Here is an 18457-nt window from a genome sequence, read left to right as displayed (position 1 = left end):
AAGGTTACGTTAGGTAACCAGAGACATTTTGCATGCTGATTTATGAATACTACGAGACATAGTAGGGAAGTCAAATGAAGTACAATAAAGTCAAAACCAAATAAAACATGGACCCCACAACTTTATTAAAATATATACACAACCAAAATCCCTATGACTATATATGAAATGTTATTAAAATTTTTGCATAAAAACATAAAGAAGTGTGACTGCAAAACTGTACAGGTGAAGATAAAAAACTAAGAAAACAGTGACAGTAACATGAAATCATTGGAGGAAAATTGACTTAAAAGTGCAAAAAGGAACAGGAGTGTATGTCTCAGATATCATCCTCTGAGACCAGGCAGTAAAAGTCTGTGCGGGCGGCGTAGTTCCTTGAGCCAAGGTCAGACACATCTATCTCTGGTGGTTTGGGTTCATCCGTCACACCTGGACCTGCAGGAAGCACCGGAGCTTTGGAGGGAAGGGTCTTGTAGATGGGCAAACGTAAACCTGTGAGGCAAACACATAGGTACAGTAAAATGTTGTAACCCTTTACAATGTAAATCCTGTAAAGCCTGACACATGAAATGATATTAAAAAAATCATTAAAAAAAAAAAAAAAAAAAAAAAAAAAGGAACCTAATTTATTTTTATTGAACCTTGAGGCCCGGTTTCACAGACAGGGCTTAGCCTAAACCAGGATTAGGCCTTAGTTCAATTAGGGGATTTAAGTAGCTTTTATAAACGTTCACTAGAAAAAAAAAAAAACATTAGTGGTGTGCATCTTGAGACAAAACAATGGCATTGACATATTTTAAGACCTGTCAGTACAAGTTACTTTCAGTTAAATCAGCTCAAACATACATTTTAGGCAAAAACTTAGTTATTTAGACCTCAAATATGTGACTCATATATAAACAGAGCGCCTATTTAACAATTTGTTTAGACATTTTTTCAGAGATGTGAGCTCCAGGCTGTCAGTGGCCATTCAGTGCTCATGGACCCACAGAAAACAGCTCTCTTATGCTAAAATGTAAAGTAATGAGTGTACAGCTTGTATAACAGCATAAATTTGTCCCCTCAAAATAACTCAACACACAGCCATTAATGTCTAAACCGCTGGCCACAAAAGTGAGTACACCCCTAAGTGAAAATGTCCACATTGGGCAAAGTGTCAATATTTTTTGTGGCCACCATTATTTTCCAGCACTGCCTTAACACTTTTGGGCATGGAGTTCACTCCTCCATGATGACATCACGGAGCTGGTGGATGTTAGAGACCTTGTACTCCTCCACCTTTCATTTGAAGATGCCCCACAGATGCTCAATAGGGTTTAGGTCTGGAGACATGCTTGGCCAGTCCATCACCTTTACCCTCAGCTTCTTTAGCAAGGTCGTCTCGGAGGTGTGTTTGGGGTCGTTATCATGTTGGAATACTGCCCTGTGGCCCAGTTTCCGAAGGGAGGGGATCAGGCTCTGCTTATTCATGGTTCCCTCAATGAATTGTAGCTCCCCAGTGCCAGAGCACTCATGCAGCCCCAGACCATGACACTCCCACCACACTTGACTGTAGGCAAGACACACTTATCTTTGTACACCTCACCTGGTTGCCGCCACATGCTTGACACCATCTGAACCAAATAAGTTTATCTTGGTTTCATCAGACCACAGAACATGGTTCCAGTAATCCATGTCCTTAGTCTGCTTGTCTTCAGCAAACCGTTTGCGGGCTTTCATGTGCATCATCTTTAGAAAAGGCTTCCTTCTGGGACGACAGCCATGCAGACCAATTTGATGCAGTGTGCGGCATATGGCCTGAGCACTGACAGGCAGGGGCGGACTGGCCATCTGTGTGATCTGGAGAATCACAGAACGGCCGGTACTCCAGGACGGCCGGCGGGCCGGCCCACCACCCGCCACGCACGCAGTCATCACGTTTTTTCCCCCCCCACTAATCTGTTTCACACTCCAGTACTGTAGGTGGCAGCAATGCACCTTTAAGTTGAATGCCAGCTGCACTGGCCGTGGCCGCCAAGTAAGGAGAAGAAGAAGTGGAAGAGTAGGAAGAAACCAACAGCAAAGACGTTAGATCAGTGGTCTCAAACCCCCGGCCCGCCCACAACTGATCTCAAAAATAAAACATAATCCGGCCGCTAAATTATTATTATTCTCTAGTTGCTACTTGTCTGATATGCAAAGAAAAAGTCGCTGTTCTAAGGGGCATACACATATCGCGTCACATAAGCGGCCGCGCCGCATTCTTCTTTCCAATGCGCTTTCGCTCCAGTGGCGTCTGTCGTTGCTGTGCAACCATGAGCCGCGCTCTCAATCGCTTCTATTATGAGCGCGCTTGCCTAAATCACAGTAAAAGCACTCGACTTTAAGTCACAAGCACCGATTTAAACCACCAAAACGCGTCCGATGCAGCCATTAAATGTTATCGATGCTTAAACGGCATCTTGGACAAATGTGGCTCAGCTGTGTGAGCAGAAGCGCTGCAGGTGTCTGTCAAGAAACAGAAGAGTGTACAAATGCATTCAGGGATTGTATTTGTTCAGTACAGTGTTGTTCAGTGCAAGATTTTAATGTTATTTAAACTAACATAAAGTAAGGGAAAATACTTCCACTAGATGTTAAAAACTAATAATGTATGTAACAATGAAAGATTTTTATTTTTTGGCAAAATAAAGTTGATATATAGCTCCAGTTTTTTTGTTTATTTCTGACCCCTCCACACCACAAGTGTTGCTGGTTTTGTTTCTAAATTACTGATTTTTTATTCCATGCATCTTGTTGGATGTGAAAAGTTGCACCAGACTATTTCAATTAATAGAATTATATTAGTAATATTATATTAGTTTATTAGTAGTATTATATTAGTAGTATTATATAATTATACTACACTCTGTAACAATGAGAGAGACACTGCTGTTTACGTTTAGTATGGTAAATAAGATATTTATAGCATAGGAATAAAAATATTTTAGTAGGCCTAATGAAATTTGAAGTAAATGAGAAATAATGCAAAGGAAAGTAAATTTTCTGAAATGTTGCGCTTTCTTGCGCTTGAATGTTAATATGGCCCTCCTATGAGGTGTCAATCACAGAAACGGCCCCCTGCCAATTTGAGTTTGAGACCCCTGCCATATGAGTATTCAAGTTAATCTAGAGTAATATGCTTTTAACACAACATCTAGTCAACATCATCAGTGCTATTGCTATAATTTGGATGGTATAGTATCATGAGCCACAATTAAAGTCTTGTGACACTCATGCCAGGCGTTATTGTTGTTGTTGTCGAGTTTCCGCATGGCGATTGCTTTGGGCCGGGCCTAGTCAAAGTCCAGGGCCGTTTTTTAGTCCCAGTCCGTCCCTGCTGACAGGCTGACCCCCACCCCTTCAAGAGAGTTAGAACGATAACACCAAATTTAACACACCTGCTCCCCATTCAGCATCAAACATAGCGCCTATTTGACAATTTGTTTGGACATTTTCAGAGATCTGAGCTCCAGGCTGTCAGCGGCCATTCAGCGCTTAATCTTGCCCAGTCCACTGGCTTTTATTTACAGTAGATAATGGTTAAACATGAGATATATTTAATTTATATCAAAAGGGCAATATTTGGTCTTATTACTTTTTCCTATTACTTGTTCCAGAGCAAATCAATTTGGGTTAAGGGGAAAATTAAGTTTCATAACTTTATATTTAGGCTATATTTAACTTAAATCCTTAATTTTTCAGGTGCTTAAACACATTTTCAAAACTTTGTCTCTTTTTTTCAAAACTTTACACACAAATCCAAGAATTGCACACACAAAATGCAAAATGCCTCACATTTCTTGCAAAATGAAGCACTGCATTCAAAATATCACAAACACATCTCAAAAGCAAACATTTGTCTGACGTTGCAAACACCTTTGCCATAATATTCTATTTTTGGCTATATCATATATACACAGTTATTCAAAATCTAAGGCTCTTTTTTCATGAGCTAAACGTACATTTGTGCAAAAGATAGTAACTGGCAGAGAGATGTTGAAAATTTCACGGTGTATTTTTTACTGGTTGTGTCTGAAAAAGTTAGATTTTTGTGTTACAATTGTGTGTTGTGTTTTGCAAAAAGTGTTTTATGAAAATTGAAAACTGAGTCGAAGGCAGAGATTTAGTGTATGGTTTTGCAGATTTGGTGTGTGGCTCTGGGTTTGAATGTTAGGTTTCAGAAATTGTGTGACAAGGATTTTGTGTGTAAGCAGTTGAAAAAAACTATAAAAGGACAAAGACAAAGATTTCACTTTCCTCAGCGGACATTCACACTGATTTTTTTTATAATGGATATAATATTATGGACTTTGACCTGAAGAATGAATGCTATATCAGATGCAGGCAATACACTCGTTTAGTCAATCTCTTGCTCATAATACCATATTACTCTACATAATACAGTCAGCTTCAATGAAGTCACTCAGTGTTTGTTACTAGTTCTAAAGTGGCGTTTTAGAATTCGTAACGGAGGCTTGGTCACAACTGTTAAACTGTCAATTTGAGATTGAAATCTGGGGCGGATTCAAAGTTATGCACTCCGTTGTTGTTTCTTATTCATTTACTCACTTATGCCGTTGAACTGTTGCATACAAAATATTACTAACAATATAAAAGTTATTCTTACATTTACTTTATAAAAATCATTAAAAGACCCAGAAGGTGAACATTTTTAGAATTATACGAAAAGGCCTTTTACTTGCCAAAACAGATAAACTATAAATAAAACGACAGAATGCATGTAGTAAAACAGGATTGTTGATAATTTGGAGGCCTTAGAAATTTGCATCAAATATGATACAGTAGGCTTTCTTTATAGGGTTAAAACCCAGCTAAGAGGGAACGTTGCCATAACTTTCACTAACGTTATGCAAAAGTTATGTAAATGTTAGAAAAAAACATTCCTGAAATAATGTTTCAGGAACAGTCTTATAATGTTTTCATAGTTAAAATACATTCTCAAAACATTGAAAGGAAACATTTTTAGAACAACATTCTTGGAACATCTTTATGATGTTATTTGTATGTGACTGATGTTCTTATAATGTTGTGTGAAAACATGCTCATAACAACGTTCTTTATGGTGTATTTTACTTGACTGATGTTCTCATAATGGTGTGTGAAAACGTTCTCATAACAACGTTCTTGAAACGTCTTTAGGATGTTATTTGTACTTGACTGATGTTCTCATAATGTTGAGAGAAAACATTTTTAGGATAACATTCTCAGAACATCCTTTTAATGTTGTTTAATGTTATTATTTGCTGAAAGTTATCATAATGTTATCATAATACGTTCTGAGTACAACGTTCATGAAACATCCATACGATGTAATTTGTACTTAATGAATGTTCTCGTAATATAAAGAGACGTCCTTACAATGTTATTTTTACTTGAACATTATCATAACATTGAGAGAAAATGTTCTTAGAACAACATTCTTATAACGTCTTTATGAGTTAATAATATTTGCTAAATGTTTTTTGGAATGGTTTAGTTGGAAGTTCATCTAACTTTTTTTTTTTTTAATGTTACTAGTTTAATCATTAAAGAAAAATGAAGAGAACATGAAGTTCATCTATGGTCTAACCTAACAGATTGACCATACTGTAGGCACTTAATCATGGAGGCCGGAAAGGAGCTTACAACATGACTAAAAGTTCTGCATAGAGAACTACATATTACTACACACTAGTATACTTAGACACATAGTGGGAAGTCCAAAAGCAGCCTTACAAGGCCGCACACCTGAACATCTTAACTTGCTGGAAGCAAGAACAGACCACATGACTTCAGTAACAGCAGATAAGACTGTGAGTGCCCACATAACAGTCCATCCAACATAAACCTACGAGGAGTGCACTCGGTAAAAGAACCTTTTACTCTTTAAAGCAAGAGGAGTACAACATACGCCTATCATGCACTAAGGAAGGCCTAAAAACTGGCCTATAACCTCAGTCAGACACGTGGCATCAGCTCGTGGCAGTGTTTCAAGCTCCAGGAGGGACAAATAACCGAACAACAAGGATGTTAATAAGTCACCTGGGGCCCTGGCCAACCAGCAGCATACTCGGTAAAGCACCTCTAACTCTCTCAGCGAGAAAAGTACACTATAACATACACCAGCATGTTCTGAAAGGAGGCCCTGTCAACACACGGCGCTAGCTAGTGGCCACTAAAGTTCTAAGAGCTAAAATAGAACTAAGTTACTTACGAGGTAGCTACTTAACTCAACTAGATCCAAAGGAAAAACCATGCTCAAGGAAGCAAATGCAGAAAAACCAAACAACAGTGCGGTTTAACACAAAAACTCACCCTGAGAGGCAAGCCACTCAGAAAGGTACTCAATAATAGCACCTTTTACTCTCAAAGTGAGAGGAGTACACAACCGAACTCCAACATCCTACCCAGGAGGCCTACAAGGCCTACAACTTGTAAACACGTGGCGTCAGTTAGTGGCAATCACAACCCACCCATGGTGTTGAGTCACATAAATACCAACACAAAACTGTGCCAACATGTAACCTGAAAGGAGGCCTAAAATAGGGCCTACAACTCCAATCACACGTGGCGCCAGCTAGTGGTATAAAAGGGGACCAAGCTCAAAGGGGAACCAGCTTTGGACCCAACAAACAGTTGTGGGTAACTAACTTGACACAACCTGAGCTAAGTCTACACATTCCAAGAGGCAAAGTACGATGAAATGCTCACATGGTCTAAGGGAGGCCAACAAGGCCTACAACCTCAACGGACACGAGCATAAGCCTGTGGCAGTGTTAATGTATGTGAGCAAAACTCATGACCATATCCCAACAGCACCTAAAAGCTGTAAACTAGAAGGAGGCTAAAGACAATAGAGCCAACAAATTCTACAGTTATATGCAATATAGCTGCTGTGGCAGTGATCACATAGCGGGAGCTAACAGAGACCTAACTAAATGTAAGACTCTCTACACTCAACCTGAGTGTACAATCCAACAGGTGATGCACTCAGTGAAACACAAACCCTAACTGGGGAGTACAAAAGTCACCACATCCTTAAATAGAGGCCAAAACAGCCTACTATTATGAGAACAGGCGCTAACCTGTGGTAGCACTAGTTAGTAAAGCTCACATAGATGTAGAGCAAAAGCTTAGAACCCAAAGCAAATTAATGCTTTGTAAATACATGCCATTCAAAGAGGATAAATGCTCTCACCAAACAGAATTATAGATCTGTACTGAACCCTAGAGGACAGAAGCTAAAAAGCTAGCACCGTAACTCAAACTTCAAGGGGCTCAGGGGAAAGATAAATTCTTAGCATGAATAAAGTTCTAAATAGTGGGGCCTAGCATACACTGCATATACTTATCTATGCCTACCACCTGAGAAAACAGCACCAGGGAGGCTAATAACAGCCTGCTGTTAACCTCAGCCATTGCACCTACATAAAGAAGGGGAAATGGGCATACAGCCTAACAACTAAACAACAAAATAAAGTGAAGCTCAACAATCAAACAATGTCAGACGGCCGATTAAGGCTGACCTAAACATAGATACTAACTGAAGTGATGAGTGCTAACTCAAACTACTCTAGCAAACAGCAGATGAGAAGCTACTCTAAACAACAGGTGGCTAAGAGGTGGCCATCTGCACAATATATCATTCTAGACAACTTTCCAAACTTCAGTTTGCCCAAAAACCCCTCTTACTTTTTCGATTACATACTCAGGAAAAACTATACAGGAACACAAGGTCAACATATTTAGAAATATAAATATAGACCCAGCTCACTTGCCTGCGGCTCGAAGACCAAAGACTCCTCTTTCCCTTTTCTTTAACAAGGAAGGATGGAATCTTGGGTTCTTTAAAGCCTAAAAGAGCCCCTTCCACTATCAAGCCAGAAGGCGACCTTTAGAAAAATATTATCAAAGGCCCAGCCGTCAGCCTGACTGTTAAAGAAGCACCTGAGTATGTTAAATAAATCCAAAACCCAGGAGGCGGAGGAAGAAGGGGCGAGGGCAGATGTAAAGTCGCCCTCGCAACGATTACCGACGCTACTAGCGTATGTGATCGATCACCTCCCTTAAAACCTGCTTCTTCCTCCTTGAGTCCAGCTGTCTCTGTGCCTTGCTCCGAAAAGGAGGAGGTGCCCGAGCAGCCATACTGCCTCAGCTCGAGACGGACCAGCTCCTGGAAAAATCTATACAGGAAAAACAAGGTCATCATATTTTAAAAAATAAAATATAGACCCAGTTTACCTTCCTGCGGCTCGAAGACCGAAGATTCCTCATTCTCCTTTTTCTCTACATGAAAGAATGGAATCTAGGGTTCTTTTAACCCTAAAAGATCCTCTCATTATCAAACCGGAATAGCGGGCTGACAGAAAATAATCACTATGATATGAAGCATCTGAGCATGAGCATGACACACACACACACACACACACACACACACACACACACACACACACACACACACACACACACACACATATATATATATATACATATATATATATATACATATATATATACATATATATATATACATGTATATATGTACACACACGCCCTCAAGCACTGTCTATGCGCGCTCCTCTCCCAGACAGAAAATGCCCAGAAATGTGTATATCAAGTGTCAAAACCTGGGACACGGATGAACACACTCTCTTGAAACGTTTGTATAATTTTTGTATAGTTTGTATAATATTGATTCCCTTACCGAATTCGATACAATCACGATCAGACAAAACAGTCCCGAAAGACGAAAAGATAAACTTGTCATTAAAGATATACTTCCAGTATTGGAGTGGTTTGATTCTTGGCTTTCAGACATCGGTTCATGAGTGACGTTCCCCATATGCGGTAAACGCAGAGTTGAAGTTCCCTTTCGAAAGGGAACCATGCATGCGGCTGTAAGAAATTAATTGCTTACGTTTTATCTATTTTTATCACTTAAATTCATATAAACATAAATATAAACAAGGCAGCACAGTGTCTCAATAGCTCAGTAGGTAGCACTATCACCTCACAGCCAGAAGGTCCCTGATTCGAGTCCTGGCTGAGCCAGGAGTTAGCAGGTTGTCAGTGTGGGTTTCCTTCAGGTACTCCAGTTTGCACCACAGTTCAAAGACATGCAGCAGAGATAAATTAGCGATACTCTAGTGTCTGTGTGTGAGCCCGGTGATGGCCTGTCTGTTCATGGTGTTTTGAATGTTCAGAAAACATTCAAAAATAACATTTTCATAACATTTCCAAAATTATAGAATGGAATGTTTCTCAGAATGTTAGCAAAACTTTCTAAGAACATATTTTTGTTAGCTGGGAAGCTGTATGGCAAAGAAAAGTTTGTCTTCAAAGCTTGTTTTCAATTAAAGTTGAAGAAACATTCTTCAAACATTCTTCAAAATATCTTATTTTGTGTTCCACAGAATTAAAAAGTCTAGATAATCTAGATCATATATAGCATTGTTGGAATAACACTCTTTCAGTTCTTTTAGTTCAAGAAGCAGGTTTCGTACCAAGGTCTCCTGCAGGATCTGGGTCTGGTCTGCAGTCCAGGTAATCAGGCTGCTGCGTGAGCATTGGATCTTTATCGCCTTGCAACAAAGTCTGTGGATCGCCCGCCGATTCCCTATGAAACGTCACCTTACGCGGCATTGCCAACGCAAGCTCCTTCCAGAAACCTGAAGAAGGAGTCTGTGAGAAGGGAAAGAAAATGATTAGGTTTCTTTTTACCTTAAATCTCAGAGATTTATTGAGCATTGTGAGGTACTCACCATGGAGTGTGCACCCCAGGTGATGGTTGTGATTTGATGTTGGTGTTGTCTCAGCTGTTGACTGATGTCCTGGCTTATTTGCTTCTGTTGTGACTGAAATATGATGAAAATGGGCTTCCTCGACAGCTCCATCAGGTGCCACAGACCCTGTCTGAACATTAAAAGAGTATCTAACAGTAAAGGTCATATCATTAAACAAAATGTTTTTTGAACTTTTGAAATAGTTTGATTTATACTCAAAAACATCAGAAAATACAATGTAATAGCAGGATCTTGAGAGGGTGGAAACGTTACATTACAAATGTATTGGTTAGTATTATTTTTCCCTGCCCACATGGCTCTGGTTACATAAGCGGCAAAAAAGTTGTTTCTGAGTCGGAGAAAGTTCCAAACGAGTATCCAAACGAACTACAAAAGACTACAAAACAGAAACAGGAAACTAACTCAAACTAAACATAAAAGTCCAAACAAGAAAGAGGTAACAGATACCTGAAGTTGGACATGCACCACTCCTGCTCCAGGTACGACTGAGAAAGCACCACAACCAGACGTCGACAGCGGCTAATGCTCATCAGCAGCTCTGCAGACGGCTCTGAGGAAAGAAGACACAATGCACATTTTGTGCTTTTAAAGAAATAGTGCAGTTTTCTAGACTATCAATAGACCTTAGTCAAAGATGAGATCATATTTGATACAAACAAAAACAAAGTGCTGTCTGATAAATATTTCATATTATGTCGTGTTCAAAGAATTTTTTTTTCATTAAAAAAAGAATAATTATGGGATCTACACTGTCTATAGACTTATTATTATTTTAAAAGAGATCATAAATATTTGTTATTTTACATAAATAAATAAAAAGTAAATAAATATATACATACATGGAAAAAAAGAAAAACAATTGGTGCTAGCAATGCCAAAGTCATGGGTTTGATTCCCTGGGAATGCAACTGAAATGTGCACCTTGCCACTGTGTAAGTTATTTTGCATAAAGGTGTCTGCTAAATCCATAAATTGAGTAACACTTTCGACTTTTTCCAACAAAGATGCATTAAATTGATCAAAAGTGACAGTAAAGACATTTATAATGGTACAAATGATTTCTATTTCAAATAGCTGTTTCAAACATTGATAATAATAAGAAATGTTTCTTGAGCAACAAATCATCATGTTAGAATGATTTCAGAAGGAACATGTGACACTGAAGACTGGATTAATTATTTAACCGTATGCCCATATAAATCTGAATATAGTTGTAAGATTTACCGGCTCCAGGAAGGATGTTTGTGTCGTTGAGTAGAAGTTTATGACTGTACTTGTTCTCCAAATGCGGCTTCAGGATAAAATTGACAAACTTCCTGTCATTCTCATTGTTGACATATGAGATGTAGGCATCATACATTTTGCCATCTGAGAAACAGCAAAACATATTTATGAAATGAAAATACAATGTTATGAAAGAAAAGGGCTTTAATGAACAGAATGCAGACTAACCATTAAGCTCATACTCTCCGTAAATGTTCTTATACCACAGTTTAAAGTTGAGTCTACACTTGGAATAGACCACCGCTGCAAGAGCGAGTACAACCAATAGGACCACCGACGCCACCACTGCTCCGCTGTGACTAGGGGATTCTGGGATAAAAAAATAGGATAAAACTTATTATTGACTATATGAAGTACACAGAACTGCAGAGAAGAATCTGAATATATCTGAAACTTTATATTATAATGTTAGGGCTTTTGCAAGAATAGGTGGATAAAGAATATGACAATAAGTATAATCTGGTGGTAATATTAAAAGACTAAAATAAGGCATTTGTTTCTTACTGTATTCTTTTACGTTGAATTGCGCTGTGCTGTTCCTCACCACGCAGAAATACACACCAAAATCAGCCCAATCTCTCAGGGTCAGTGTTAGATCATTGCTCTTAATGATGTAACCCTCATCAGTGTACCTGCCAAGTGTTTGGATATTTACTTTATATTTACACACATATATATATATATATATATATATATATATATATATATATATATATATACACATCATCATACCCCTTTGAAATAGTTACTGTTTTTGTCATACAGACTGACATCAAAACCCATTCCAAAAACAAAAAAACATTTTCAAGCCTTACGGCAACAAAAAAGAAATAAAATAAAATAAATGTATTTAGGCAATAGTTCTGAAAATTAATAAAAAAAATACTGAAAAACTAGAATAACAGGTTTGGAAAAGTCATCAGTCCCTTGATTTAACACTTTTATAGAGCAACCTTTTGCTTTAATTACAGCCATTAAACTTTTTGGATATGTCTGTACTAGATTAGTGAGAAATATTTGCCCATTCTTCCTTGCAGAATTGCTTAAGTTCAGTCAAATTCTATGGTAAGTGGCAATGGACTGCTCTCTTCAAGCACATCAACAAATTTTCTATTGGATTTAAGTCAGGGCTCTGACTTAGCCACTCAAGGACATTCACCTTCCTATCCTTAAGCCATTGCGTAGTTCTTTTGGCAGTATGTTTAGGATCATTTTGGGGTTGGAAGGTGAATGACCTGCTCATCTTCAGCAGAGGGACAAGGGTTTTCTTTAACTTTAACCCCATGGTGAATTCTTACTTTACCAAACCAGGTATTTCACTAATTAATTTTTAATAATCCTCCAGAATGTTTTAAAATGTTATTTTCACTTTGATGAAGAGGGCTATAATGTGTATATACAGCTTAAAAAAGACTTGCTGTATTTTGTTTCCCAGTGTGTAACTGTGACAAAAGGTAAAGATTTTCACAGGATATAAACATATCATGCATCATATATGATATACTGTATATCAGTGCCTATAGAAAGTCATCATACCCTGTGAAAATCTTTTGTTTAGTCATGAAACTCTAGATGGAACAGGCTGATAGGCCTTTTACATGCAGTCTGCAAGCAATCACACCATTACCACATGGCACAAGCTGAAGTCTCTGCTGATCCAGCAGCCAATGAGACAGCTTGCTCAACATTTAAATAGTCTGGATCATTGTTTGCTGTAAGCTAGTCAATTAAGTGAACTGGAAATCCCCTCATCCTAGCCTAAATGTTTAACGTCTCCTTCTTAACTGATTATTTAATTGAATGGTGAAAAGTAGACTTCTTTTTTTTTTTTTTTTACAGACAATTTTGTTAAAAATCCGATTAAAAAGAAAAAAATTTATTTCCAGAAATCTGGACAGCATTTGTTGAAATAAGCACAATGTAAAGAGGTTGTGCAAAAACAGCGTAGCCACATACTAACTGAAATGTTTAGCACTGCATAAGTGGACATATTTTTTAAACTTTCACATATTATTTAAAAAAAAAATAGTATGCACTAAAGTATATAGTGTATACTGCACAGTATGCAGTACGCTAGTATTTAGAACACAGTCATTGAGATGAATTTCATTATAAAGTATCTAAGTCTCTTTCATATGTTTTTAGTTGGGGCCTCAATATTTTCATGTATTCAGTGTTAGGCATTATGCATCATATACAGACCAGTCTTTTATATTTTGAGGGTAGATGGTAAGGTTGGTAAGCGATGTGCCGTCTTTCATCCACTTCAGATGGTCTTTACAGTCTGAATCTGTGCGGTTCAAACCAATGGAGGCTTTGCAGTGGAGGACCATGCTGTGGCCAAGCGTCCCAGAAACCGATGTTTGATCATGCTTGAACTCTGGAACACTGCTACAAAGCGGATCTTTGTTTTAAGGGAGAAAAATTAGAAATATGTGAGCATCAGTGTGTTAAGGCCTGTTCATACTATAAGAACAATAACTATAACTATATTAGCTTACAGACCAACACACAATATCATTCTGTTTATTGTAAGTGTGCTGCATTTAGTCATCTGCCGCTTTAAATGCTTGTGCTCTTAAAAAAGAATGGATTCTGATTGGCTGTCAAAATGTTTAAATTAACTAAAAAAACCCAATATCTTTATTGTTATTTGTAATAGTTATTATCCTTAAAGTAAACAGGCCTTTTACGATGTATACAGTGACGTTTTATAAGTTGTGTCACAAATAAAATGCTAAATTCTTAATACAGTTAGAGCTTTATGGAATGATCACACCTGAATGGCGCTCAGATAAAAACAATGACTTCTTTATTAGCATAACCTTGCTAGAGTCTTGTGGAGCATATCTAATCTTAAGAGAGATGAGTGAAACTGTTCTGGCACACAGGTGAGGCTGTTTCTCATCAGCACTGCTTCATATTCCCATGTTTGCGTAAAATGTCTGCCTACATGTATATGGTATTTTATGCTATAAAATGGAAATGGGTTCATAAAAAGTTAATTTAATGGGCCTTCATTATGAAGATTCATTTGCAAGCTCGGCTGGTGATGAGTCCATTAAACGACACTGATGTTTAATAGAAATCACTGCCTACATAAATATTGTATATGTAGATTTCTGGGAAATGGTTGGAAAACTCCAAAATGGGCAGAGTTTGGGAGTAGGTCCATAAATCCTTCAATACTGTGGTGGTCAGAAGCAAGATAATCAGGTCAGGTCATTTGGTTTGACCTTTATCAAACACTTTTTCTGAAGTCCACTGTACACATAATCTCAGAGGATTCAAAGTAGGTAAGAACCAGACATGGTTTACTAATTAATAATTTGTTTCTATGTGACTTGATGGGAAACACCTTTCCAAGAAATTCCTTTGAAAAGGGAAGTGATGGAAAAAATAACTCAGACATCCCTAATGAGCTGTTTAATAACAAATCCAATGACCCCACAGGTCAGTATGTTAGCATGAACAACAAACAGCATGTGATCGTTGCAACACACGCTCACTAGAAAAATGCGAAATAAATGTGCAAACGTCGAAATAAATTAGTTTACAAATCATGTACAATGCATGCAAAAATATAGCTAGAGAGTTTACAAATCAAATAAATTAGTTTACAAATCATGTACAATGCATGCAAACATTTTTGCATGCATTGTACATGATTTGTAAACTAATTTATTTCGATGTTTGCATCACATAACTAGCTGTTCTGAGATGGTAAACTTGCTCGGTAGCTCACCTGGTACAGCATTGCACTTGTGATGCGGACGCAATAAAACAGTTCAAAGATTGGTAGAAACAAGCTAAAATGGCATAATTGCTTTAGCAAATGTGTTTTCATCTTCCCGAGCTACTATGATAAGTACCACAACCAACGTAATAAAACGTTGGCAGATTTCACGTTCAACTGTTTTGGATAAAACCGAACAAGCTTTTAGAACCACTGGACATTTCATTTTGAAAGTGTCGCAAAACATGTAAAATGCAGTGATTTTGCAGAAATCTTGCCACAGAAATGTTTTTCTAGTGAGCCTGGGTTGGATCAGATATTGTCTTGAATTCATCTGCAACATTAGGCCCAAAGCATACTTCAGTTTTTATGCTTACGCTAAGGTTGCGTACATTGTATGTGACGTAAGTATCATCATCAGCACAGTATGCGCATACTTTACATGGCAGCCAGATCTTCTAAACACACGTACAATGTACTCTCAGCTCGCGCACGGCTTTCAATTTTTTGTGCTGAAAAGGTTTGTCCAAAGGGTGGCAACACTAGCCTGTGGTTTCACAGTTGAAAAAGAAAAGGAGACAAAATAACAACAACAAACTACTGGAGAATCAACAACAATAGACACCAGTGCTGCCGAAAGTTTGTGTGAGAGGTCTAAGAGAGATGCAATTAAACACGTACAAACACATTTTTATCAGTAATGACTTCTGGAGAGAAATAGCACGTAGGCGGCAAGCATCTGTTAGCACACACTATCAAATGGTGTTTAATTAGAAAGGCTATGCATTCGGCAGTACATATACACTAATAGTTTGCCTCAAAGCTGAAGTATACTTTGGGTTATGCTCTACACAAGTATGCATTGTATTCCTAGCACTGTTACAAGGGCTGTTATAGCATAAACTGGACTTTTATCAAGCCAACAGTTTGCTCCTTAAATCCTCAGATTTAGTAGGGGGGAATTACAATATATCAGTACTGTAATGAAGGCGGGACTCAGAGTAAGATCCACATGCAAAGCTTTATTAAATGTTGAGCGTGGTCGTACAGGCATGGTCAAACGGGGCGAAGCAGGAACATCAGAGACAGGCAGAATCGTAGTCAGGAAACAGGCAGTGGTCAAAAGGCAGACAGCTAACAATCACAGAACTGTAGAACCAGACAGGGATCAGCAACAGGAACCAGAACAGACAGGGAAACAGAATAATAACGCTTGGAAATGTCACACAGGGAAAACAAGACCTAGCAGTGAGGTGATGTGAGAGTCTTTTATAGAGCTGGTAATGAGCTGCAGCTGGGTGTGGTGATTAGTGATTAGTGTGTGCAGGTGAGTGGCAGAGAGGATGATGGGAGATGTAGTCCGGGAACTGACAGGAACAGACGGTGATCATGACAAGTACCATATCAATCCGCATAACCAACTTGAACCCGTTGTGAAATCTGAGTGGTGAAATCTTTCGCCTTCACGCAAAAACCCTGATCACACTGAAATATCATATTGAAATGATTGTATTTTGCCTGCAAAAATTTGCCAAATGTGACTGCACATACAATTATCTTTAGCAAATCACAAAATCAACTACTATTTTTCATACTGTACATTATAATGTTGTGATGATTATAGTTTTTAGTGTTTAGACAAACTAGCATAGAATTTTAATATCGGCCATTTATTGGTTTTAAGATGAAAATAATACTGACTTATTGTATCGGCCAGAATTTTAATATTGTTACATCTCTATTTACTAGTACACTAGGTTTAGTAGGTTAAGTATGTGGAATGGAACTGTGCTCTTGCCAACCCAGCATTTACATACTTGTGTACTTGTGGCCTTAGTGCCACTTGCTCTGCTAAAGAATCTAATAAAAATTGTTTCTGTAGTAGGGAACATAAAATGTGAAATCAGCTGTACATCCACTATGAAATAATGTTTCCACCTTCATCCAATTCTTAAATTTGACATTCAACAGTTCATGTATTTGATATGCAGTGAGATATAAAGTATACAATCATGAAAATAAGAGTGTAGAACTAAATTTGTATGTATTCAAAGCAGGTAGGAAGAAACAACAACAGCAAGTAGTTCCTGTAACTCAACTGGTAGAGCTTGGTGCTAGGAATGTCAATGATTCAATTCCCAGGCAATACACATAGTGATAAATATCTAGAATATATTGTGGCTTTAGACAAAAATGTCAAGTAAACTAAAACATTTAAATACTAATGATTCAAAGTTAGGGAGGAACAGAGGAAAAAAAAAAACAATGTTATGAGAGTTATGTTATGAGAGCAAATATTGACTGTTCCAGAACATTGGATTGAATTTACACTGGATTGCTTTTTTTATGGCCACATCTACCTGCGCAGGTGAATCATATGATGATCATATGAGGTGCTTTACAAACAAAAAAATGTCAACATGCTGGATGCTCATATAGGCAGAAGAGTAATTTGTGTATCATATTGACAACAGGTTTGGCAAAAGCATTATGCTGTTTGAATGCACTTGATAGGAATTTACAATCTAAATAACCTATGTTATGTTTTATGTTATAACAGGTTAATTACTAGTACATTACTTACAGGTTGATTAATGCCTTTGGTTATAAGAATTTTTCATTGATCTGTCAATATTGAATAGTCACTATGGCTCCAGTATTAAGATCTGTGTAATGTAAGATTATTGTTCTGCACTGCAGCCAGTAACTTCATTCAATCATTAATCAGGAGCAGCTGTGTTAAACAGGCCGTTACCAGGTACAAAGTTCTTCTTACAGGTTGAGTTTTTTTTCCTGGTAGACAAACAATGTCCTGAATAAATGCTTGCATGGACGGTGTGAACAATATTAACCGGAAAAACAACTTAAATGTAAGGGGTCATACGAAAATAATCATATTTTTTGTTGTGTAAACATGTGAAAACAATAAAACTACAGTGATGAACATAAAGGTTGAACCATGCTCTCAGGACAAGAGTTCTTTCATGTTTTCAAATGTCAAGTCAGGGTAAGTTGTGTTGTGTTATAGCCTACATTAATTACAATATTTACAAGTCAAAACAATATTTTGACATTTTTGTACTTTTTACTATTTTCAGATGTTTTTTTTTCCCCACAATTGTTTTACTACTAAACCCTTAATAAGCTGTTTAATGGCAGATTGCACTGTGACAAATTTCCCCACAAAAGGTCAGTGTTAAATGAACCAAATCTTTTTACAGGAGCAATAGCAGTAAAAATACAAAAATAACTGTAAAAAAAACATTAAAAAGTTTATATATACATAAACTATATTAGATGATGATTAGATGATAGATAGATAGATAGATAGATGATAGATAGATAGATAGATAGATAGATAGATAGATAGATAGATAGATAGATAGATAGATAGATAGATAGATAGATAGATAGATAGATAGATAGATAGATAGATAGATAGATAGATAGATAGATAGATAGATAGTCTTACCCGCAGACTGACTATACGCGAGACATGCCAGGTACAGAATCAAATGACAACGCCACATCGCAGTCCTCTGATAAATCCTTTCATGAAAGAATGTACGTGTAAAACAGTTTGTCATAAAGTTGACAAACGCACTTTAACAGA

At 37.5% G+C, this 18457-nt stretch overlaps 1 protein-coding gene across 1 annotated transcript; it reads right to left on the bottom strand.

Moving 5' to 3' along the window:
- Positions 1 to 97: 97 nt before the first annotated feature.
- sigirr (single immunoglobulin and toll-interleukin 1 receptor (TIR) domain) lies at positions 98 to 18389 on the bottom strand. The gene is made up of 9 exons (XM_067379373.1): positions 18317 to 18389; positions 13311 to 13512; positions 11613 to 11740; positions 11277 to 11417; positions 11049 to 11192; positions 10272 to 10374; positions 9783 to 9933; positions 9525 to 9702; positions 98 to 492 (listed from the first exon to the last, which is right to left on the bottom strand). Exons 1-9 carry the CDS (start codon positions 18372 to 18374, stop codon positions 320 to 322), a joined length of 1278 nt encoding a protein of 425 aa, XP_067235474.1. The 5' UTR covers positions 18375 to 18389; the 3' UTR covers positions 98 to 319.
- Positions 18390 to 18457: the final 68 nt, after the last annotated feature.

This window comes from Chanodichthys erythropterus, chromosome 24, assembly GCF_024489055.1.
Source record: "Chanodichthys erythropterus isolate Z2021 chromosome 24, ASM2448905v1, whole genome shotgun sequence".
Taxonomy (NCBI): Eukaryota; Metazoa; Chordata; class Actinopteri; order Cypriniformes; family Xenocyprididae; genus Chanodichthys; species Chanodichthys erythropterus.
The sequence above is the reverse complement of the archived record's forward strand: the minus strand, read 5'-3'. Positions and strand labels throughout refer to the sequence as shown.